Raw genomic sequence first — 25,783 nt, forward strand, 5'->3', positions numbered from 1 at the left:
TTTTTTTTTGATAAGTTAAATCTGTGTGTACGTTGGCAACGTTGAATGACTCTGGTTGTAGAACAAACATTCTAGAGTTATATTTGTACTATACAAAATTAATAATCAGAATGGATCTTTTCAATTTAAATTGTACTATATTATGGCTTTAATATAAATTGCTAGTGTGTTAAGGTAGGCAGTATGAAAGGGGTGCATAGACTTTAAATTTACATTTGTGGAGAAATGATACTAGTAATTTGTTGTTTGGAGTACGCAGAGTGTGGAGTGACATGAACTGGAGATTGGGGTGGGTATCAGGTTTACAGACAACCAGTACAGGCGAGTAAGAGGCGGCTGCACAGTAGCGATTAAATGAAAACTTTGCAGAAATATTAACATTATAAAGTGGCACAGAACGCAGCTTTGAGGAATCACGTGTGTCAGGGGGCTGAGGTGGCAACCTTGCTGGGATGGGTAGCATCAGCCTGTAGTCATAGCCTAGCTCTAAAAAGTCTCCCGATTCGTGTCTAGGGCGTACCTGTGTCTATACCCATTGTGGGCCCGTAGCAATTGGGAATTATCGTTAAGAGCGCCCAGTTAACAAACCAAGAGGGGGAGTGATACCTGATCCGGTCTATGTGAAATGAATTTCCTTAGAAAATTTTGTACTTTAGTGTCATCTGCAGGAAAATTCCTGGGACATGAAAACTTGTGCACAAATTGGAGTTTGTGATTTTGTTCCTTGCACTATTTGCACAAGGAATATTTTTGCAAAAGTATTGGAACAACTACTGCAGGTGATGACTTTGTGAGGGATTTCTGGAAGCAAATGTCTGCGTCAGTTTTGGCAGTAAGCCCCCAGGCGACAAGTTTACCCCTGCATCGTAGAGTTTTAGAATCTTTGTATACATTTCCAAGTTTTTGCATGTAGAAGTATTTTGCAGTGTATGGAAATGTTTTAAAGAAAATGTAAAGGCCAGTTTTTTTGTCGAACGGAAGTTCATTATTTATACCACACAATGTTTTTATTAGTGTTTATAGTGGAATTAGGTGGTCATTCACACACGCACTGCAGACTTAAGTTATTTTCTTTAATAAATCCAAACAATTTTAGGAAATCCATCTTTAATGTCTGTTATTAATTATTGACATTTTTCATGTTATCTAGTGGCCTCGGCATGTACTGTACTCACAGTGTTATTTTAATATCCTATAGTTTCATATTTTAAATGTTGTTATTTTATTATAGAAATATTTTTTGTGTGCAAGTGGTATTTCATTTTTAATGTAAATATTTTAGATAGTGGTAGTTCATGTCTATCTAACAAAACTGCATGTGCAGTATATTTCGAGATGATCTGATATTGTGATAGCTTGATTTAATGTAAAAGGGAACTTTAATGCAGATTTTTAATACTACCCCGAACAACTGTTTATATATCATCTGATGGCTGGCTGATGTTTAGTTTTAAAACGATTTGTTTTGTGTGGAATTCGCATGCAAACAGATCGGGTCTGGGAAATCTCGCAATTTCTTTTCCACCACATTTTTTCTTGGCTTTAAATTTTAGAGTAAATAGATTTTTTTTATTGTAGTGTGCGGGTATTGTTTTTACTTAATAGATGGCGGGTACTGAAAACATTGAGTAAGGGGTTAAAAAAAATTTCACTTTTTATGTGTTGTGAAATGCAGATCTCATAACTAGTTGTAATGTCTTCGGGCAACCTGGGACGGTATGTAGTAAATACAGTTGTATATTACAATTCACTAAATGCAATATTTTTTTTTATATTTATTCTAAGCAAACACCTATGTTACAGAGGTAAATTCATATTAGTTAAAATGTTATGCTATTACAAAACGGAACTTTTCTGAAATGCAGAATGGAATTATTTTACTCGTAATGGCTTAAGTAGATCTGTTATTTTGGGAGGTAAAAGGAAAGTCTACAGTGATCATGTTACAATCATATATTGACAATAAAATACTTGTCTGATTCATGCTAACATTATATTTCAGATGATCATTATAAATATCATACAAATCAGAGAAAAGGATGGTATTCAGTATTTCACAATTTAAAGAAAATTTAGGTACCAGAACTATACAATGGGTGCTTGTTTTATTATACAAAAAAACTGTTAAACATTCACCCCAACAGGGAATGTGTACAGACTGAATAGAAGGAATGCTGTGAGGTCAACGATTCTGTTTCAGAAAAACAATGATTTCAGAAATTCTAGAGGTCTTTTATTAAGTATTAACTAATTGGTTGTATTATTTAATAATCAAATGAAAATGAAATAATGTAATTTATATTACATAAAAGCAGTAGTGCAAATGTTAACTTTGGTTTACGATAAGGTGCTTTCTTACATTATTATGTTAAGAATTATTTTCAGGATATGAAATTTTTTTTATGCTATGTTTAAATATTTGACTGATATTATATGAAAAGAAAAAAAAAATTATAAACCTTAATTACCCACAAAATAATACTGCATCATTGCAACACTATGGTTGCCAATTTTTTATATTTAAATTAATAACAATACAAAAATAAAACAGTAAACTTTTTACACAATTTTTGTTTCGGTATGAATTTTTTAATGTCATAAAATTCAAAAATGATTTTTTTATCACTTTCTCTATACCCAGTGTTAGATATTACCATAGCAATGTTCATGATTTGTGATTTATACGGGTACTATCTGTTGGGTCAATAACTTCTCTGTAATCTTATTTATTAATTGACTTTAATTTCATTGTTAAGTTCATTTTCAAATATAGTAATATATTTTTACTATTTGACTTATTTTTCTATAATTTTTGTTTATTTGCAGGTTGGACGGAAAATGCAAGACCCAAAACAGACAGAAGTAAAACGTCGAACAGGAGTCTCTAGAATACCCCGATGGGTTGGACACACAGCAATGGACCATGGCATTGTAACCACACAGCCCCAAAAGGTACGAAATTATTAATACTATTTTTTGCATGGAGTTAAGTCATTAGGAATCCATGAGGTACATATTTTTCTCTGTAATTCTTAATAAATAAATTATTTGAATTAGATTCAGGGAAAGTTTGGAATAGAATGCTATGATTTTGTAAGAATTCAATGGCTTTAACTATGTGTGTTTGGTTGAAGATGGAAATTCAGGTACCAAAAGTAATATTGTTAAAAGAAAAATCAATCAAGAGTGGTTTCAAAATTGTTTCTAAGAATGATAAGAAGTCTGGGATAATTTTATCTGAGGTTGTGGTTCATCTATTTTAGTATAATTTCATTATTTCTGTTTTCATGAAATTATTTTTAATTACATTTATGTATGAATAAATATTTATTACTGAACCTTTTTAATATAAACTTGACCTAACTCAAGGGCAGTTGTTGTCATGGTGTTAGCTGTGCTGGACTTGCTCATGACTGTACACTCCTGTAGAATGCATCACATTTGTATTACTAATATATATTTAAGTGGTACTCACTATTAGTGACAAATCATGATGTAACCCATGGATACAGACAAGAGGAATTATTTTGAGTAAAAGTTAAGAAGGTTTAAGATGTTATTTAAAATTTACTGCCATGTTACTTAAGAATTTATTTTTCTTCTTGATAAGTTAAATCTGCGTGTAAGTTGACAACGTTGAATGACTCTGGTTATAGAACACACATTCTGGAGTTATATTTGTACTATACAAAAGTAATAATCAGATGGGATCTTTTGAATTTAAATTGTACTATATTATGGCTCTAATATATCAATAAGAATCATCCTATTTGGCACGTCTATATTTCTGAAACTAATAAACATATACAATTAATTTTTTTTTTTTGCTGAAAGAGAAACTAAAAATATTTTTTTATAGGTGTGCGTGACCAACGTACTGTTGGAAATAGAAAACTCTCGAGTTTTACATGGTTCCCGCTAGGTAGCAGTGCTCACTTCAGTTCTAGTAAACATGGCGTCTGGACAACAGAAAGCGTTTTGTGTTCTACGTTTTGCGCATTGCAAGTCAGTAATAACAGTTCAACGTGACTTTCGTACTAGGTATGGTGTTGATCCTCCTACAGCACAGAGCATTAGACGATGGCATGAGCAATTCCGACAAACAGGTTGTTTGTGTAAAGGCAAATTGCCGGGCCGTCCCCGAGTGCCCGACGCAGACGTGGAGCGCATCCGCCATTGTTTCACACGCAGTCCGAAGAAATCCGTTCGCCGTGCAGCTCGAGAACTCAACATGCCCTCGATGTCCGTGTGGCGTTTGTTGCGTCGACGTTTACATATGAAACCTTACAAAATTCAGCTACTGCAAACTCTTCGTGGAGGTGACAAAGAACGACGTGTGGAGTTTTGTAAGTTCGTTCTTGACAAGATGGAGGATGATGACAATTTTGTTCCACGCTTAGTGTTCAGTGACGAGGCAACATTCCATTTAAATAGAAAGGTGAACCGCCATAACGTGAGAATATGGGGTACAGAACAACCACATGAAGTTGTACATCATGAGAGGGACTCTCCAAAATTTAATGTGTTTTGTGCGGTTTCACGGGAAAAGATGTACAGTCCATTTTTTTTTCTGAGAACACTGTCACAGGAATAAAATATCTCGATATGCTTGAGAACTATCTTTTCCCGCAGTTGGAGACTGATTCGAACGACTTCATTTACCAACAGGATGGGGCACCGCCACACTGGCATCTGGGAGTGCGGAATTTTTAAATCAAAGGATTTCTGGAAGATGGATGGGTCGCACTGGACCAAATGATGCAGCCTTACATTACTGGCCTCCAAGGTCACCGGACCTGACTGTATGTGATTTTTTCTTGTGAGGATTTATAAAAGTCTCTGTTTATGTGCCTCATTACCAACTATAATGAATGAACTGAGACATCGCATAACAGCAGCCGTGGAAGCAGTAACGCAAGCGTTGCTCGCTGCAGTGTGGGACCAATTTGAATACCGCCTTGACATATGCCGTGCATCTGCATATGGAACACCTTCGAAAAAAAACTTTTTGAGTTTCTATTTCAGCAAAAAAAAAATTAATTATATATGTTTATTAGTTTCAGAAATATAGACATGCTAAATCGGATGATTATTATTGATACACCCTGTATATGGCTAGTGTATTAAGGTAGGCAGTATGAAAGGGGTGAATAGACTTTAAATTTTACATCTGTGGTGAAATGATACTAGTAATTTGTTGTTTGGAGTACGCAGAGTGCGGAGTGACGTGAACTGGTGATTGGGGTGGGTATCAGGTTAACAGACAACCAGTACAGGCGAGTAAGTGGCGGCTGCACAGTAGTAATTAAATCAAAACTTTTCAGAAATATTATCGTTATAAAGTGGCACAGAACACAGGTGTGAGGAATCACGTGTATCAGGGGGCTGAGGTGGCAACCTTGCTGGGATGGGTAGCATCAGCCTATAGTCATAGCCTAGCTCTAAAAAGTCTCCCGATTCGTGTCTAGAGCGTACCTGTGTCTATACCCATTGTTGGCCCGTAGCGATTAGGCATTATCGTTAAGAGCGCCCAGTTAACAAATCAAGAGGGGGAGAGATCCCTGATCTGGTCATAGTGACATGAATTTCCTTAGAAAATTTTACCTGTGTGCCTTTCCAAGGAAATTCCTTAGCCATGAAATCTTGTGCACAATTTGGAGTTTGTGCATTTTTCTGGAAATATTTGCACAAGGAATTTTACACAATATTTTGATGGTGTTTATATTGAAATTAGGTGGACATTCACACACGCACCACCGCCTGAAGGTATTTTCTTTAATAAAGTAAAACAATATTAGCTATACCATTTTTAATGTGTGTTATTAATTTTTGACATGTCATGTTATATAGTGGCCCTAGAATTAACTGTACTCACAATAATATTTTAAATATTATGTAGTTTCATATTTTAAATGTAGTTATTTTATTATAGGTATATTATTTGTGTGCAAGGGATAATTCATATTTAACGTTTATATTTCAGTTAGTAATAGTTCATGTCTATCTCACAGGGGTTAAAAACATTTTCACTTTTTATGTGTTGGGAAATGCAGAATTGAGATCTAGTTGTTATGGCTTCAGGCAACCTGGTATGGTATGAAGTAAATCTATATATATATATATTAGTACAAATCTCTAGCGGATATAGAGTGATTTATATGTCTTCCAACGCAAACACCTATGTTAAAGGGGTAAATTCATATTAGTTTTTATGAATGCTGCCTATCATTTTGTTTGTATGTTGTTTATAAAATCTAAAGTATGTGATTGATATATCTTTAAAATTGTTTAAATGCAGTGTCACAGTAAAACTAACTCAGTCTATGATGCACCTAAATTAAAGTATAATTGCCAAATATTGACCACAAAGATTGAATACAGGTCCAGGGCTATGTTTATTCAAAGGCTTCTTCCACTGTCATTGTGTTGTGGTATCTTTAAGAGACAGTTTATTTGTTTTCATACTTAATTTGGTAGATTTTAATATACCGTTACTTCTAATTTCAACTTGGATGCAGGTATTATTTTCAAATGCACTCTATAAACTAATATCCAACTGAAATATTTCGTTTTATTATGAGTTTTCCATTTATTTTGATTATTAGGAAATGAGTATAAATTTTTTATGAGAAAAATTGGATGTAATTATGCAGTTACTGTAAATAGTGAGACAAAAAATTTCCTTAAAGGGTTATTCCATGTAAATTAAACTAATGATTACCTTTGAAATTTTATATTTCCATGAATTTTGTTTTTTTTATTATTCTTATAATTTCATTTAATGAATGTGTTATTTAAATTTTTCAAGTGGGTGGTTTTGTTTTGCTAAATTATTTTAAATGAGAAATTTTTGCAAATATTTATCTACATATGTTCACTATAATTACTTTAATTTTTTAACTATTTTACATAAGAAGATATAATAGGTATTATTTAAAATCTCTTAAAAAAAGCTACTAAGGAATTATTGTGTTATACTTTGGGATAAAAACAATTTTTAAACAATTATAAAAATGTTAAAAAAAAATAATGTCTGAAAGTTAATGTTAATCTCGAAGAGTTGGTTAAGTAATTTAGGAACTTGTAATTTGTGCTTAGAATGGGTAAAAGTTTTATTAAAAATTAGAAAAAAAAAGTTGCTGTTAGTAAGTACAATATATATGGCCAGACTTTCAGACTACTATTTCAAGGTTGTATTCTGTGATGATGTCATGTCACCATCAGTATGCATTAAAATTCCTTAACAAACTGGCAACACCCCTGGTTCACAGTTTCACACTTGTTTGAACATACTTATGTCTATATGTAATATTGTACCAGTTCTTACGTACACAGTAGTGTTACACTTTGTTCAGTTCATTTGAGTCTGGTGTAGTAACATCTGTTGTGTGCTCACTGAGTATCAAAAATTTGTTTGGACGTTTAGGCTATCCCATGATTTTTTATTATTTTTTTTGTATGCTAAAGTAAGTCTAACCAAAATTATTCTTAAAGTCCTTTGTTAAAAATAGAAACTAATCATCTCTTGCTGTTACAGAGCGGACATCAAATGTAAAAAAACCTGGGAAAATATTTGAAATTTATAGGGCTTTGGAAGACATTGAAACTGTCTAGAATTTTAAATTTTTCCTGGGTAATGTTGCATGTTGAAGATGAACAATTTTTATGTTAAAAAAAACATTGCAACATCTAAAAATAATAAGACAGTGAAGCTATACAGTTTTGTGTTGGCAACAACTAGAGTATTCCCAGACATGTCATGTCTCCTCTTCTCATAGATGCAATACGTCTCTCCTTGGAAAAGATGAAGAAGGGGGATATTACCATATAAACAATGCGTACTGTACTCTATATAATAACACATTATTTATTTCCATTTATGCTGATTAAGAAACATATTCGTTTGTACAATGTTTTGTTATTGCTAAGCACAAAGTAGCTGAGATTAAGAAGCAATGTTCTTTATGATTTCTAGGTCTCCTTATTTTCAGTACTGGAAAAATCCCTCAATCATCATATTTGAAATTGTCTTAGTGGTTTATTACATACTCTAAGGATGCTTCGGGTTTGGGCGTTTGTGCTTTGTATCAATACAATTATAAAAAAATAAATTATGTATACTAATCATTACTGCATATACTAAAAAGTAAAAAAATTAAAATTTTTTTAAATAGTATATTCCTGCTAATCCGAACTCCGCTTATCCAAAAATCCGCTGAACCGAACAGGGAGTGAACAAAAAAATTTAATTTTGATAACATTTAATAACTAGGAAAAGTAAAGAAAAACAAGTTTTTTCAAGTAATGTTGTAGGTTTATTAATATGTACATAAGAAACATAATTTTTCTATTTCACCGTCTAACTGAAACGAGAAAAAAATAGGATTACGTACGCAGTACTTAAATACTTATGTACGTGTTGAGCAAATTTTAATTTACTACATACTATATGTAGAATTCATGTTCTGTACAGGATGTCACAAAACAAAATGTAAAAAAGTAAACCATTATCTTAGAGGCAAAGTCAGTACTTCCCTTGATGTAATGCTCTAAATCGGCTTGAAGATGCAATGTTTCGCCAACGCCGCATAAACATAACATCTGTTGGGATTGCATCGGCATGTTGCTCAACGTAGCGCAAAGCCAGATCAAGGGCACTGGCTGCGGCAGTGTGAGAAACAACATCAGTCGGCGCGTTCCCTTCCTCCTCACTGTCGTCTGCATCGATATGAGTTGACGTTCCCTGCACAGCTGGTGCGATATCTTCATCTGTGTATTCCTCGTGGCCACAGTTGTCAATTGCCATCCACTTTTCAACGTACTCTTCTGCATTTTCGCAACCTGGTACAATTTTTTTCACTATTTGACGAAGTTCAAACTTTTCTTTTGCCGAGGGGAGACCGTTTGGACAATCTCTAAATAAGGCCAAAGATTTTTCCATAATATCTTTAAAGATTCCTTTTGTGTTTTCTCCTTAGCTTCTGCTACCCACTAAATGACATCTTTGATGGTAATTTTCTTGAGTTTATGCAAAATTGTCAGTTCTTCAATCTCTTCAAGCAGGCTACGAATTTGCATTATTCTGTTATTCTGTTTCAAAGCCTGCAAAAATTCTTGCTCCATTGGCTGCAAAATTGAAGTGACGTTTGGTGGTAGAAAAATGGGTTTGATATAACCTCAATCAAGTTGCATTTCTTCAGGATGTGATGGAGCATTGTCTATGAGTAAAAAAGCACTAGGAGGCAATCCATTTTCTTTGTTAACAGACTTTACTTTTGGCACAAATTGTTTTTCAAACCAGTCGTTGAAAAGACATCCATCCAAGCTTTCTTTTTGTTTCTGTAAAAAACAGTGAGAGTGTTCATGTTTTGAAAACAGCGTGGTTTTGCTGATTTCCTGATAACCATCAGTGGAATCTTATTTGTTGGAGAAGCGTTGCAGCAGGCTAACACAGTTATGCGTTGTTTATTAATTTTAAACACTGGTGCATATTGTTCCTCTTGTGATGCAAGACTTTTGGTATGCAATGATTTATAGTTAAGTCCCGTCTCATCTGCGGTATAAACTTGCTGTGGCGAGTAGGAAGAAATGATTAAACTCCTAAAGGCTGCTTCGTTGTTTGCTGACAGTAGCTCCCGAGTTATTGTAAGCTGCCTGATTCCATGTCCGGTCTAAGAAACCGCAACTAGCCGTAAATGATGCGTCACGTTTCTTGAGCTTGTTCAATTGAAGTGCTTTTTCTTGAATCAGAGGGCCAGTGATAGGGATTCCTTTTTTGTCTTTCTTGGGTAAACCATAATAAAAGTGCTTCGTCCAATTTCCGTAAGAAGACAATGTCGTTTTGCTACATTTTTCAATAATTTTTTCACTTGTGGTAGTACAGAACAGCTAAATTTTACCTCTGTTCTTTTTCCAATCGTTAATGGTTGCTTTGCAGACACCGAATTCTTTCGATAACTGTTTGGAATTTTCACCTTTGGCACATCCAGTTTTTCTTTTAATGTAGACAAGTTATGTTTATGCTTGTTACCAACTGCAGGGACAAGCACAGAAAGTAAAAAACCACACTACACATCGCTCACAAGGGCTCACAAAACACAGGGTAAGTGCGCAGTAGCAGGTGACACAGCAGTAGCATGTGTCGCACTGACTGTCTGACTCATCACAGATGGGAACGGAAAGGGAAAGGAATGCGTAAGCCTATGCGGGAAGGAGGATGGGGGCTTTGTTTACTCTGGTTGAAGGTCACTGCCCTTCCGCTAATACACATTCACGAACCTCCTTCATTTCGACCTAATGTTGTCACGTAATGTAGGCTGTTGGATTTGTTAAACTCGGAATATTTGAAATTGCAGTTTAGGCTATGTGAGTAATTAAATATATTATATGATACTAAATATGTACGCTAAATAATAAAGGTGTATTTTTCATCTGACCTTTCGAACATATTTAACATATCAGACACTAAAAAACACCTCAAAAAGACAATATATGGCATATGACAAAATTCTGCCTAATCCGAATTTTCGCTAATCTGAACAGGGTTTCTTCCAAATTATTTTGGATTATCATGATTCTACCGTATATCAAATTGAGTGGTACAACTGTGTTAAGTGCTGTAATTCCTTTTACTGAAGAATTTTTGAATACATAATTTGAAAATAAATTCATTTCATATTTCTTTAAAATAGTGATTTGTAGTGATTGATGTACAATTATGACAATGATTATAGAATCAAGAGATTTTGTTGATGCTTTCTTCAAGGACTTACGAGGATCAAAAGTTGTTTAATTTTGGACAGCAAAAATATTTTTACACTTTCTTAAAAAAAAAAAATTAAGTCAGGAGCAGGCAATTTTCACGAGTGATTTCACAGAAAATTATTACTTTATGCTACAGTACAAAGTTCACTCTCATTATTGGACAAATATTCACTCCACCAGCCACCTGTATGTTGCATTCTACAAAGAATGCATTTAACTGAAGCAGTGTTTTGTTGTATGTATTTTAAATAGTTTAGTTATCAATGCCGTTGCTTTGTACACTTTTCAATCAACATATAGCACTTTAGAAGTTTGAATTAATACACTAAAAATAGTACTTTTAAAATGTGTGCTATTACAAAACTGAAATTTTCTGAAATGCAGTGAGGAATTATATTACACCTAATGGCAAAAGTACACTTGTTATTTTTGGAGGTAAAAGGAAAGTCTACAGTGATCATGTTACAATCATATATTGACAATATGCTTGTCTGATTTATGCTAACAAGATATTTCAGGTGATCATTATAAATATCATAGAAATCAGAGAAAAGGATAGTATTCAGTATTTCACAATGTAATATAAAATTTAGGGACCAGAATGATCCAATCGGTGCTTGTTTAATTATACAAAAAATCTGTAATACTTTCACCCCAACAGGGAATGTGTACAGACTGAATGGAAGGAATGCTGTGAGGTCAACGATTCTGTTTTCAGAAAAACAATGTTTTTAGCAGTTCCAGGGGCCTTTTTATTAAGTATTAAAATCATGGGTTTTATTATATAGTAATCAAATGAAAAAATCTAAATACTGTTAGATAAAAGCAGTAGTGCAAAAGTTAACTTTGGTTTTTGATAAGGTGCATTCTTAAATTTTTTAGTTAAGAATTATTACAATGATATAAAATGTTTTGTATGCTATGTTTAAATATTTGACTGATAATATAAGAAAAAAAACTTGAAAAACCTTAATTTTTCCACAAAATAATACTGCATCTTTGCAACACTAGGGTTGCCAAATTTTTTTATTGGTTGTAGTAACAACCTACAAAATAAAACAGTAAATATTTATTCAATTTTTGTTTGATATGAATTTTTTAAAGTCATAAAATTCAAAAATGGTTTTTTTTTTTTTTTTTTTTTTTATCATTTTGTCTTGCCTTGTGTTATATACGATCGTGGCAATTTTCATTATTTGTGATTTCAAACTGGTATTATCTGTAAGGTCAATAACTTCTCTGTTAACTTTATATATTAATTGACTGTATTTTAATTGTTAGGTTCATTTTCAAATAAAGTGATATAATTTTATAAGTTGAAATCATTTTGATAATTTTTGTTTATATGCAGGTTGGACTGAAAATGCAAGATCCAAAACAGACAGAAGTAAAACGTCGAATGGAAGTCCCTGGCAGACCCCAATTCGTTGGACATACAGCAATGGAACGTGGCATTGTAACCACACAGCCCCACAAGGTACAAAACTATTAATACTGTTTTTTGCATGGAGTTTAGTCATTCTCATTAGGAATCCGTGAGGTGAATATTTTCTCTGTAATTCTTAATAAATAAATTATTTGAATTAGAGTCAGGGAAAGTTTGGAATAGAATGCTATGATTTTGTAAGAATTCAATGGCTTTTAACTATGTGTGTTTGGTTGAAGACAGAAATTCAAGGACCGAAAGTAATATCGTTAAAAGAAAAATTAATCAAGAGTGGTTTCAAAAGGGTTACAAAAAAAATAAGCACTCTGACATAATTTTATCTGAGGATAGTGATTCATCTATTTATGTATAATTTCATTATTTCTATGTATGAATAAATATTTATTCCTGAACCTTTTTAATATAAAATGGAGCTAAGTCAAGGGCAGTTGTCATGGTGGTAGCTGTGCTGGACTTGCTCGGACTGTACACTCCTGCAGGATACAACAGATTTTTATTACTAATATATATTTAAGTGGTATTGGCTATTAGTGACAAATCATGATGTTACCTATGGGTACAGACAAGAGGAATTTTTTTGAGTAAAAGTTAACAATGTTTAAGATGTTATTTAAAATTTATTGCCATGTTAGTTAAGAATTCATTTTTCTTCTTAATAAGCTAAATCTTTGTGTATGTTGGAAATGTTGAATGACTCTGGGTATAGAAGAAACAAATTGGAGTTATATTTGTACCATACAAAAGTAATAATCAGAAGGGATCTTTTGAATATAAATTGTACTATATTATAGTTTTAATATATATGGCTAGTGTGTTAAGGTAGGCAATATGAAAATGGAGTATAGACTTTAAATTTTATGTTTGTGGAGAAATGATACTAGTAATTTGTTGTTTGGCGTACGCATAGTGCGGAGAGTGGTGAACAGGTGAGTTGGGGTGTGAATCAGTTTACAGACAACAACCAGTACAGGCGAGTAAGCGGTGGCTCCACAGTAGCGATTAAATCAAAACTTTGCAGAAATATTATCGTTATAAAGTGGCACAGAACGCAGCTGTGAGGAACCTCGTGTGGCAGGGGGCCGAGGTGGCAACCTTGCTGGGATGGGTAACATCAGCCTATAGTCATAGCCTAGCTCTAAAATGTCTCCCGATTCATGTCTAGGGTGTACCTGTATCTATACCCATTGTGGGCCCGTAGCGATTGGGCATTATCGTTAAGAGCGCCCAGTTAACAAACCACGAGGGGGAGCGATACCTGATCCGGTCTATGTGAAATGAATTTCCTTAGAAAATTTTGTACTTTAGTGTCATTTGCAAGGAAATTCCTGAGACTTGAAAACTTGTGCACAAATTGGAGTTTGTGATTTTCCTGGCACTATTTTTGCACAAGAAATATTTTTTTAAATCATAGGAACAACTACTGCATGTGATGACTTTGAGAGGGATTTCTGGAAGGAAATGTCTGCCTCAGTTGTGGCAGTAAGCCCCCAGGCGACAAGTTTACCCCTACATCATAGAGTTTTAGAATATTTATACACTAGAGTCCCGTTATAGCGAGGTGTCACGGTTCCGGATTTGATCCTCGCTATAATCGTGTCCTCGCTATAACCGAATTGGACAAACTTTGGCCCCCAAAAAATAAAAATTAACCGAAATTAGCATAAAAATTGTGTTTAAACCTGTATAATTGGAAAATAACAGGTTATATTAACGAAATCTTAATTTCTGTAAGCAGATGTGTGAATTTTCTTAAAAACGATACTCCACAAGTACGGTTGCGATAACCGATTGCGTCAAAATAACCAGAATACCCTACCACGCCACGTAAGTATAGCATCTCAGCGGCAACGAACGTACACCTCAAACGAAATAGTCGCTAGAAAACTATACTTTTTTCATTTAAAGAAACCTGTCAACTTTTTTAGAAAATAAATTTGGGATTAAACTCAAACCATCACCACCCCTTTCCCGGACAGATACCCCAACAACTGACCGAAACAAAAGTTACAAGAAAACTGTCCTAGCGATTCGGAAATAAATACGGTAGTGCCTATTGGAGGTGTAAAAGTGACGAAAAAATGTGTACCCGTATGTATTCGTTACTATAACAATTAGTACTCGTTACTATCATATCGTTACGTTATGCGTTACTTCTGATACCGCATAACATGCTATCTTTTGTTGCAGCAACGAATCCAGTCGTATTGCGTACGCGTACAGTATGACGTCGCGTAAATAATAATAAATAGAATATAAACAATTAACAATATTTGATAGTTAATAGTTTTTGTTAACCAAGAAACAATGAAATCTCATTAGAGCGTCTTTTTAATATTATCTCTTTTAAGATAACAACCAGTAAAAAACGTGAAAATACACGATTATAAAAACAAAAACATACATATTTCTAATTTGTAAAAAATACTTTCTTACGTTGTTTCTGTTCCAATCTCAAACTTTGTCTACACACACAATACCTTTAATAAACAGTAAAAAACTTGGACGACGAATTTCCAAATTATCCTCGTTCTTTGTATTGTAAATTCATCTAATATGCGCGCACATGCGTATAACATACGAAAAATGCGAGTAACGAGATGCAGCCGTGTGTAACGTTTCGTTACTCGTTACTAGATGGCGCACCCGTTACGCAGTACCGAATACATACGGTTTGCTACAGCTCTAGCTGCCTACTATTTGTCAGATAGTAAAATAAATAACGTGACGTGTTTGTAAACGTGTCACGACTGAAATAATTCCAAACACGTTTATAAATATTTGTGTATTATTAACGCGATCAATTAGCAACAAGTATAAAGACGGCTCTGACTTTTTTGGCCTAACATAGTTATAAACAATGTTATCGGTCGTTAATGAAAATGTCGCAACAAATTAATTGAGAGCATTTATATTTAAAAAAAGGTCACATTGTTATGTTTTTTGGCGGGAAAAAATAGATTTTGTCTATTTTCTAAATAACAAGAAATGCGTACAAGTATATGTATATTCAAAGGCTTGGTTTATTCGACTCGAGCATACCTTGGCCTTGAAGCCAGCCAGTGATGCTGTGACTATGAAGTCGCAGGCACAGATAACTAACAGAAGTTTGATAAAAGAAAGAAAGGACTGGATTATATTTTTAAAACCATGCACTTAGGTGGCGACTGCAAGGCTGAAGAATGTGACAGGCGTCAACGGCAAGATGTCTAGTGGCGAGCGAGTAGGGTGGAGATAAAGCAGACAAATAACAAAAGCGCGCTTCAAGCGATCACGCCGTAAATTCCTCAAAAATACCTCGTTATAGCCGTGTTCTTGCTATTACCGTGCTCGCTATAACGAGATTCTACTGTACTTTTCCAAGTTTATGCATGTAGAAGTAGTTTGCAGTATTTTGAATTGTTTTAAAGAAAATGGCAAGTCCAATTTTTTGTCTAATAGAAATTCATTTTTAATAATACTAAATTTTTATTTATTAGTGTTTATAGTGGAATTAAGTTGTCATTTACACACACACCGCTGGCCAAGTTAGTTTCTTTAATAAATTAAATCAATATTAGCTATACCATATTTAATGTTCGTTATTAATTTTTGACACTTCTCATGATATCTAGTGGCCCTAGCATTAACTGTTCTACAATGATATTGGAAATATCCTGTAGTTTCATATTGAAAATGTTGTTATTTATTATAGTATTATTTATTTTTGTTTACCAGGGGAATCTCAATTTTAAGCAAAAATTTTTATGATAGTGTTAGTTCATGTCTAACTCAAAATCCTGCATTTCCTTTGTATTTTGAGATGATCTTATATTTACATAGCTAGATTTAATTTAAAAGTAAAATTTAATGGAGATTTTTAATACTACCCAGAATATCTGTTTTTATTATGTTTGGCTTGTGTTAATTCTTAATTTTGATATGTTTTGTATCAATTTCGCATGCAAAAATTGTGGTTCAGGGAAATATCGTAATTTCTTCTCTACCACATTTTATTCTTGGTTTTAAATTCTGGGGGTTAATAGACTTTGTTTAATGTAGTGTGTGGGTATTGTTGTTACTTACTTGAGGTGTGGTTAAGTAAGGGATGAACCAACAATTTCACTTTTAATGTGTTGTGAAATGCAGATCTCAGAACTAGTTGTTATGTCTTCAGGCAACCTGGGACGGTATGTAGTAAATACAGTTATATATTATAACAAATCACTAGATGCAATAGTTTTTTTTATATTCTTCTAAGCAGACACCTATGGTACAGAGGTAAATTCATATTAGTTATAATGTTATGCCATTACAAAACTGAATTTTTCTGAAATGCAGAATGGAATAATTTTTTTTTTCCGTAATGGTTTAAGTAGATCTGTTATTTTGGGAGGTAAAAGGAAAGTCTACAGTGATTATGTTACTATCATATATTGACACTAAAATACTTGTCTGATTCATGCTAACTTGATATTTCAGAAGATCATTTTAAATATCATACAAATCAGAGAAAAGGATGGTATTCAGTATTTCACAATGTAAAAGAAAATTTAGGGAACAGACTATCTGTTAGGTCAATAACTTCTCTGTAATCTTTATTTATTAATAGAATTTGATTTCATTGTTATGTTCATTTTCAAATATAGTGATATATTTTTACTAGTTTAAATCATTTTGATAATTTTTTGTTTATTTGCAGGTTGGACTGAAAATGCAAGCTCCAAAACAGACAGAAGTAAAAGGTCGAATGGGAGTCCCTAGCAGACCCCAATTGGTTGGATGTACAGCAATGGACCGTGGCTTTGTAACCACACAGCCCCAAAAGGTACAAAATTATTAATACGGTTTTTTGCATGGAGTTTAGTGATTAGGAATCTGTGAGGTGAATATTTTTCTCCGTAATTCTTAATAAATAAATTATTTCAACTAGAGTCAGGGAAATTTTGAAATAGAATGCTAAGGGTGGGATTCATAGTCTATGGCTTGTTTGGAGAATAAGTAATACTTTATAAAGTAGTGCTTATTCTTCAAGTGGTACGTAGTGCAGCAATGAATTCATAAACATATACTTGACGAAGTAATACTTGAACACGCACTACTTATATTGGCTATGCTGTACTTGGTGAAGTATCTCAAAAAGGTAAGGACAAATTTTGTGTCAACGTAACGCAAGCATATACACTGCTGTAAATACATAGTTTACCTGTTTGAAAATAACAATGCCCACGTTTAAAACCATATATGCGATTAAAATAATAAAATTTATACGTAAGATGATATTTATACTTTATTTGATTGGGAACTTGAATAACATAAATATGAACATGTATTAGAAACGAATTTACAACTAAGAAATATGTTTTGAATGTTGGTGTTGTTAAATTATGTTGCCATCTTGTGTCTGTGATCTATAAGCGGGTGAAGTTAACCACGTGGTAGCGAAACAACTTTCGTGATTTGTGATGGCTTGCTGAATCTGAAACGTCGCTTGAACTCAGAATCACTATACCATTCGAAAGAGTTTAATGCATCTCGTATGTAGCGCTTTGGTGTCCGTACATTGACATGGTCCTCGTAAACTTCATCCGCAAGTTGTTCAATATCGTCCCACTCACCAAAATCCATCACGCTAGCTGCAGAACAGGTTATATACGTAGCCTGTATTGTTTACAAAACTAAGCGGCAACGATGTGTTTCGTTTCTTTTCCCCAAATTGAATTTGTTTACTCTCTCAATTTTGAATTTAATATATGGAAAAATTAACGAACATTAATACCTTACATAACCTATTCCTTACAACAAAGAAATCCGTACCCGTACTTGAGTCACCTAGATAGCCGACTTCATGAAGTATTACTTATATCAATGAATAAGCATGGCTTATTTGATTATGAATACTTGCGAAACAAGGCAAACTTATTTCATGACTATGAATTCGTATTGAGCTGTACTTATTTTACGCAGTTCATCGTGAAGTATTACTTGAAGTAGTCCTAATAAGCAGTGCTCTTTTTGTTCGCTATGAATTTAATGCCATACTTAAGCATGCATATAAGCACTAATTTTTTCAAGTATTGCTTATATCACCACTATGAATTCCGCCCTAAGATTTTTGAAAATTCAATGGCTTTAACTATGTATGTTTGGTTGAAGACAGAAATTCAGGGACCAAAAGTAATATTGTTAAAAGAAAAATCAAACAAGAGTGTTTTCAAAAGGGTTACAAAGAAAGATAAGCAGTGTGACATAATTTTATCTGAGGAAAGTCGTTCATCTATTTAAGTATAATATTATTATTTTTGTTTTTGTGATTTTATTTTGTAATTACAGTTATGTATGAAAAAATATTTATTACTGAACCTTTTTAATGTAAACTTGAGCTAAGTCAAGGGCAGTTGGTGTCATGGTGGTAGCTATGCTGGACTTGCTCGGACTGTACACTCCTGCAGAATGCAACAGATTTGTATACTCATATATATTTAAGTGGTACTGACTATTAGTGACAAATCATGATGTTACCCATGGGTACAGACAAGAGGAATTTTTTTGAGTAAAAGTTGAGGTTCAAGATGTTATTTAAAATTTACTGCCATGTTACTTAAGAATTCATTTTTCTTCTTGATAAGTTAAATCTGTGTGTAAGTTGGCAACGTTGAATGACTCTGGTTCTTGAACAAACATTCTTATGTTATATTTGTACTATACAAAAGTAATAATCAGAAGGGATCTTTTGAATATAAATTGTACTGTCTTATGGCTTTAATATATATGGCTAGTGTGTTAAGGTAGGCTATATGAAAATTGAGTATAGACTTTAAATTTTATGTCCGTGGAGAAATGATACTAGTAATTTGTTGTTTGGCGTTTGTAGCGTGCGTAGTGACATGAACAGGTGAGTGGGGGTGAGTATCAGGTTACAGACAACCAGTACAGGCGAGTAAGCGGCAGCTGCACAGTAGCGATTAAATCAAAACTTTGCAGAAATATTAATGTTATATAATGGCACAGGAAGCAGCTGTGAGGAATCACGTGTGTCAGGGGGCCGAGGTGGCAACCTTGCTGGGATGGGTAGCATCAGCCTATAGTCATAGCCTAGCTCTAAAAAGTCTCCCGATTCGTGTCTAGGGCGTACCTGTGTCTTTACCCATTGTGGGCCCATAGCGATTGGGCATTATCGTTAAAGAGTGCCCATTTAACAAATCAAGAGGGGCAGCGATCCCTTATCTGGTCATAGTGACATGAATTTATTTTTCTGAAATGCAGAATGGAATTATTTTTTTTTTCGTAATGGCTTAAGTAAATCTGTTATTTTGGGAAGTAAAAGGAAAGTCTACAGTGATTATTTTACTATCATATATTGACAATAATATGATTGTCTGATTCATGCTAACATGATATTTCATATCATTTTAAATATCATAAATTCAGAGAAAAGGATCGTGTTCAGTATTTCACAATGTAAAAGATAATTTAGGGAACAGAACTATCCAATGGGTGCTAGTTTTATTATACAAAAAAACTGTAAAACTTTCACGCCAACAGGGAATGTGTACAGACTAAATGGCAGGAAAGCTGTGAGGTCAACGATTTTGTTTCAGGAAAACAATGATTTGAGAAATTCTAGAGGCCTGTTATTAAGTATTTAAGTAATTGGTTGTATTATTTAGGAATCAAATGAAATAATGTAAATTATATTAGATAAATGCAGTAGTACAAATGTTAACTTTGAATTACGATAAGGTGCATTCTTACATTATTATGTTAAGAATTATTATGAGGATATTAAATTTTTTGTAGGCTATGTTTTAATATTAGACTGATAATATATTGACGTCGACCGGGGCTACGCCCTCCCTAAGCCCCATGTGCCTCACGCTGTCGCCACCCCTCTCCTCCCACCACCTCCCTCTATTTCAAACCTCCCGCTCCGTGTGCAGGTGTGTGTGTGTGCGTGTGAGGATGCCGACCAGAGGCGAGAGTAGAGTCTGTGCCACGACCCCTTTTGTTTTCTTATTTATACTTATGGTTTACGTAATTGCTACATGTCTTTTCTTTAAGTAATATTCCCCAAAGATTATGTTTGTAGTGCTAGTTGGTAAGGACGGCGCAGCTCCCCACGCGGGAGGCAATGGAAAAACCTGCAACCCAGTTTTAACCATAATCCTAATTAAAATAATTAATACTTAACATAATAATTAAAGGAAGCCCTGGTATAATTTTATTAAAAAATTTTTAGTTTGTTTGTTTTAGTTAAATATGTAGTAATGAATAACAGGAGAGACTTACGGTAAATCCAGCGCTTTCTGGCCGCCATGCTGCCCTGGCCTCTTCAGTCGCTTCCGTTCGTCACCCGGGGTAGGACGCTTGGTGAGCACCGCGCAACTTCGCTTTTTACATTCAACTGATCTCTTATCATCCGCCGGACTTTTTATAATTTCTAAAACCTTTTTGTATCTGAGAGGCCTACTCCGGGTGGCCGACTCGTTCCAATAAATATTTAAGTTCATTTTGAACGTTTAAACACGAACCGCGTCTTAGACTCACGAGGCCAGGCCACGAGGTGTCTTGGTCAGCCTGTAAACCGATTCTTTCCCGCCGTTGGCGTTTTTAATAGTTTTAATGTCATAATGTAGACGTAGCGCAACTGGAGACTTGATTGTAACGTTACCGCAATAAAGGGAGTGCGACGAGCCTGTTAGTATTTAGTCGAGTGACCACGTGTCCTTGCTCCTGAACCTCGAGGCGTATGGGACGCCTGAAGAGCCCACTGTAACGATATTGCGTGCTATGGAACCGAGCCTAGCCCTACACGGGTCACGTCACTCACTGAAGGGAGTCTCCGCCGGGTCCACGTGCCCATATCACGTGGTAGCGCCCACTCCGACATTCCATTTGTTACGTTCCCTTAAGTCCCTAGTACGCCAATATGAAAAGAAAAAGAAACCAACTTAATAAACCTTACTTACCCAGAAAATAATACAGCATCATTGCAAAACTAGGGTTGCCAATTATTTTATTGGTACTAATAACAATAAAAAAATAAAACAGTAAACTTTTTATACAATTTTTGTTACAATATGAATTTTTTTATGTCATAAAATTCAAAAATGATTGTTTTTATCACTTTGTCTTTACCCAGTGTTAGGTATGAATGTAGCAATGTTCATGATTTGTGATATGTATTGGTACTATCTGTCAATAACTTCTCCGTAATCTTTATTTATCAATAGACTTTAATTTCATTGTTAGGTTCATTTTCAAAAATAGTGATATATTTTTACTAGTTTAAATCATTTTGATAATTTTTTGTTTATTTGCAGGTTGGACTGAAAATGCAAGTTCCAAAACAGACAGAAGAAAAAGGTCCAATGGGAATCCCTAGCAGACCCCAATTGGTTGGACACACAACAAGGGAACGTGGCATTGTAACCACACAACCCCACAAGGTACAAAATTATTTATACTGTTTTATGCATGGAAGTTAGTCGTTAGGAATCTGTGAGGTGTATATTTTTCTCTGTAATTCATAATAAATAATTTTATTTCAACTAGAGTCAGGGAAAGTTTGGAATAGAATGCTAAGATTTTGTAAGAATTCAATGGCTTTAACTATGTGTGTTTGGTTGAAGACGAAATTCAGGGACCAAAAGTAATATTGTGACATCGTCCGGGCCTGCGGCCCCTGTTAAGTCCGATATGCCACCGCCCAAACAATAAAATATAATTAAATCAATTGTGTAAATTGTTTTTATTGTTCCCGAGTGCAACGTGACAGCAGATCGGCCGGGAAGGTTTTTATGTACTTTTAATTAAAATTGTGTACTGAAATATAAGAGCATCTCCAGACATTCCCGACGGAAGCCGAAGCCAGACAATATTTAAATATATTTCTTAATAATTGTAATTTGTATTATCCTTTTTCATTATTCAGAAAATGTCACATAATTTTTCAAGCATCCTTTTCACGTTACTTTAGTTTCCCGTGGCACGAATTCAGAAATATCTTTAACGGCAATTGTTTCGGCGGGAGGACCCCATGTTAGTCGAGCCGAGCCATGAGCTCACCCCAGTCTTCCGCCATCAACGACCGAGAGCAGACGCTTCAGCACTCCGGGGACCTCATTGCTTGTTCTTCACCGCTAGGTAATTCTGTTCCACGTTAATTCTTTTTCAAATCTTTTTCGTTTAGTCCTCGGAGTTCCTCTCGGTTGGGGGACTGCTTAACTTACCTTGCGACCACTATCGGTCTTTTTCCAAATGTAATACGTAATTCGAGGTGTGACCACGTGGTGGGTCACTACACTTAAACCGATTCGTGCCGTGGGCGTTTGATGCAGTTTAATAGTGTACGTGTATGATCGGAGTTGGCCGAATAAATCAGGTGTGTTAATCTAAACGTATTCTTTTATTCTATTAAATAAGTGTGACCACGTGGAGTGTGACGGCGTGTGGGATGCCTAAGAGCCCACTGCGTAGGGAATAACGTGCCTGACGCTGAGAGTGGGCAGGTATTAGTGCTAGGTTGTTTTCAGGGGGGAATTAAAATCACGCCTCACTAGGGCGACGTCACGACCCTGGTAAAGAGTCTCGCATAGGTCCGTGCCCGTTGCACGGTGGTGCCCTTAACATCCGAGCATTCATCGAAAACCCCGTTATTAAAGATCAGAGACCACGGCCCCCGTAACAGGATGCAGGTATTATTTTTAAATGCACTCTATAAACTAATATCCAACTGTAATATTTCTTTTTGTAATGAGTTTTTCCATTTAATTTGATTATTAGGAAATGAGTTTAAATTTTTTATGAGAAAAATTGGTTGTAATTATGAAGTTACTGTAAATAGTGAGACAATAAATTTCATTAAAGGGTTATTCCATGTAAATTAAACTAATGATTACCTTTAAAATTTTATATTTCCATGAATTTTTTTTTTATTATTCCTATAAGTTCATTTAAAGAATGTGTTATTAAAATTTTTCAAGTAGGTGGTTTTGTTTTGCTAAATTATTTTAAATGAGAAATTTTTGCAAATATTTATCTACATATGTTCACTATAGTTACTTTATTTTTTTAACCATTCTACATAAGAAGATATAATAGGTATCATTTAAAACCTCTTTTAAAAAGCTACAAAATAATTAGTGTGTTTAACTTTGAGATTAAAACAATTTTTAAACAATTATAAGAATCTAAAAAACATAACAATGTCTGAAAAATTAATGTTAATTGAGAAAGGTTAGTTAAGTAATTTAACAACTTTTATTTTGTGCTTGGAGTGGAATAAAGTTTTAATGAAATTTAGAAAAACAATTTCCTGTGAGTAAGTAAAATATATCTGGCCGGACTTTCAGACTACTATTTCAATATTGTATTCTGTGATAATGTCATGTCACCATAAGTATGCATTAAAATTCCTAAACAAAACTGGCAACCTCCTAGTTCACAGTTTCACACTTGTTTGAACATACTAATGTCTATATGTAATATTGTACCAGGTCTTACGTACACAGTAGTGTTACACTATGTTCAGTTCATTTGAGTCTAGTGTGTTGTTAACTGAATCTGTTGTGTGCTCACTGAGTATCAAATATTTGATATTTGTTTGAACTTTTAGTTATCCCATATTTTTTATTATTTTTACTTGTGTTCTAAAGTAATTCCTACCATAATTATTCTTAAGACCTTTGTTAAAAATAGAAACTAATTAACTCTTGCTGTCATAGGGTGGACATCAAATGTTAAAAAACTGGGAAATTGTGTGGAATTAGATAGGGCTTTGGAAAACAGTGAAACTGTCTGGAATTTTACTTTTTTCCTGGATTAATGTTGCATGTTTTATGTATAAAAAAACATTGCAACATCTGAAAATAATAAGACAGTGAAGCTATACAGTTTTGTGTTGGCAACAACTAGAGTATTTCCAGACATGTCATGTCTCCTCTTCTCATAGATGCAATACGTCTCTCCTTCGAAAAGATGGAGAAGGGGGATATTACCATATAAACAATACGTACTGTACTCTATATAATAACACATTATTTCTTTCCATTTATGCTGATTAAGAAACATATTTGTTTGTACAATGTTTGTTATTGCTAAGCACAAAGTAGCTGAGATTAAGAAGCAATGTTCTTTATGATTTCTGGGTCTCCTTATTTTCAGTACTGGAAAAAACCCTCAATCATCATATTTGAAATTGTCTTAGTGGTTTATTACATACTCTAAGGATGCTTCGGGTTTGGGCGTTTGTGCTTTGTATCAATACAATTATAAAAAAAATAAATTATGTATACTAATCATTACTGCATATACTAAAATGTAAAAAAATTAAAATTTTTATAAATAGTATATTCCTGCTAACCCGAACCCCGCTTATCCGAAAATCCGGCTGATCCGAACAGGGCATAACCAAAAAAATTTAATTTTTATAACATTTAATAACTAGGAAAAGTAAAGAAAAACAAGTTTTTTCAAGTAATGTTGTAGGTTTATTAATATGTACATAATAAACATAATTTTTCTATTTCACTTCTAACTGAAACGAGAAAAAAATAGGTTTACGTACGTAGTACTTAAATACTTATGTACGTATTGAGCATTTTTTAATTTACTACATACTATATGTAGAATTCATGTTCTGTACAGGATGACAAAACAAAATGTAAAAAAGTAAACCATTATCTTAGAGGCAAAGTCAGTAATCTTCCCTTGACGTAATGCTCTAAATCGGCTTGAAGATGCAATGTTTCGCCAACGCCGCATAAACATAACATCTGTTGGGATTGCATCGGCATGTTGCTCGACGTAGCGCAAAGCCAGATCAAGGGCACTGGCTGCGGCAGTGTGAGAAACAACATCAGTCGGCGCGTTCCCTTCCACCTCACTGTCGTCTGCATCGACATCAGTTGACGTTCCCTGCACAACTGTTACGAGATCTTCATCTGTGTATTCCTCGTGGCCACAGTTGTCAATGGCACTCCACTTTTCAACGCACTCTTCTGCATTTTCGCAACCTGGTACAATTTTTTTCACTAGTTGAAGAAGTTCAAACTTTTCTTTTGCCGGGGGGAGACCGTTTGGACAATCTCTAAATAGGGCCAGAGATTTTTCTATGTTTTGTGTAAAGATTTATTTTGTGTTTTGTCCCAAGCTTGTGCTACCTAGTAAAAGACATCTTTGATGGTGATTTTCTTGAGTTTATGCAAGATTATCAGTTCTTCATTCTCTTCAAGCAGGCTACAAAAAATCATTTTTCTGTATTTCTGTTTCAAAGCCAGCAAAACTCCTTGGCCCATTGGTTGATGCAAAATTGAAGTGACGTTTGGCCGGAGAAAAATAGCTTTGATATCACCGCAAACAAGTTACATTTCTTCAGGATATGACGGAGCATTGTGTATGAGTAACAAAGCACTAGGAGGCAATCCATTTTCTTTATTAAAAGCTTTACTTTTGGCACAAATAGTTTTTCATACCAGTCTTGGAACAAGACAGAATTTTTTCAAGCTTTCTTTTTGTTTCTGTAAATTACAGGGAGTGTGTTCATGTTCATGTTTTGAAAACAGCGTGGTTTTGCTGATTTCCCGATAACCATCA

The 25,783-nt window shown here is 34.2% G+C and overlaps 1 protein-coding gene across 9 annotated transcripts in view; it reads left to right on the top strand.

Annotated features, from left to right (window-relative positions):
• The window catches only part of LOC134529175 (uncharacterized), a 646,085-nt gene that overhangs the window by 369,939 nt on the left and 250,363 nt on the right, over positions 1 to 25,783 (top strand). For all 9 annotated transcript variants that reach the window (XM_063363010.1, XM_063363001.1, XM_063363007.1 and 6 more), the window contains 4 exons: positions 2,827 to 2,952; positions 12,116 to 12,241; positions 16,890 to 17,015; positions 21,511 to 21,636. In XM_063363010.1, coding sequence (XP_063219080.1) covers positions 2,827 to 2,952; positions 12,116 to 12,241; positions 16,890 to 17,015; positions 21,511 to 21,636 — 504 coding nt within the window. The remainder of the gene's footprint in view (positions 1 to 2,826; positions 2,953 to 12,115; positions 12,242 to 16,889; positions 17,016 to 21,510; positions 21,637 to 25,783) is intronic.

Source organism: Bacillus rossius, chromosome 2 (assembly GCF_032445375.1).
Source record: "Bacillus rossius redtenbacheri isolate Brsri chromosome 2, Brsri_v3, whole genome shotgun sequence".
Taxonomy (NCBI): Eukaryota; Metazoa; Arthropoda; class Insecta; order Phasmatodea; family Bacillidae; genus Bacillus; species Bacillus rossius.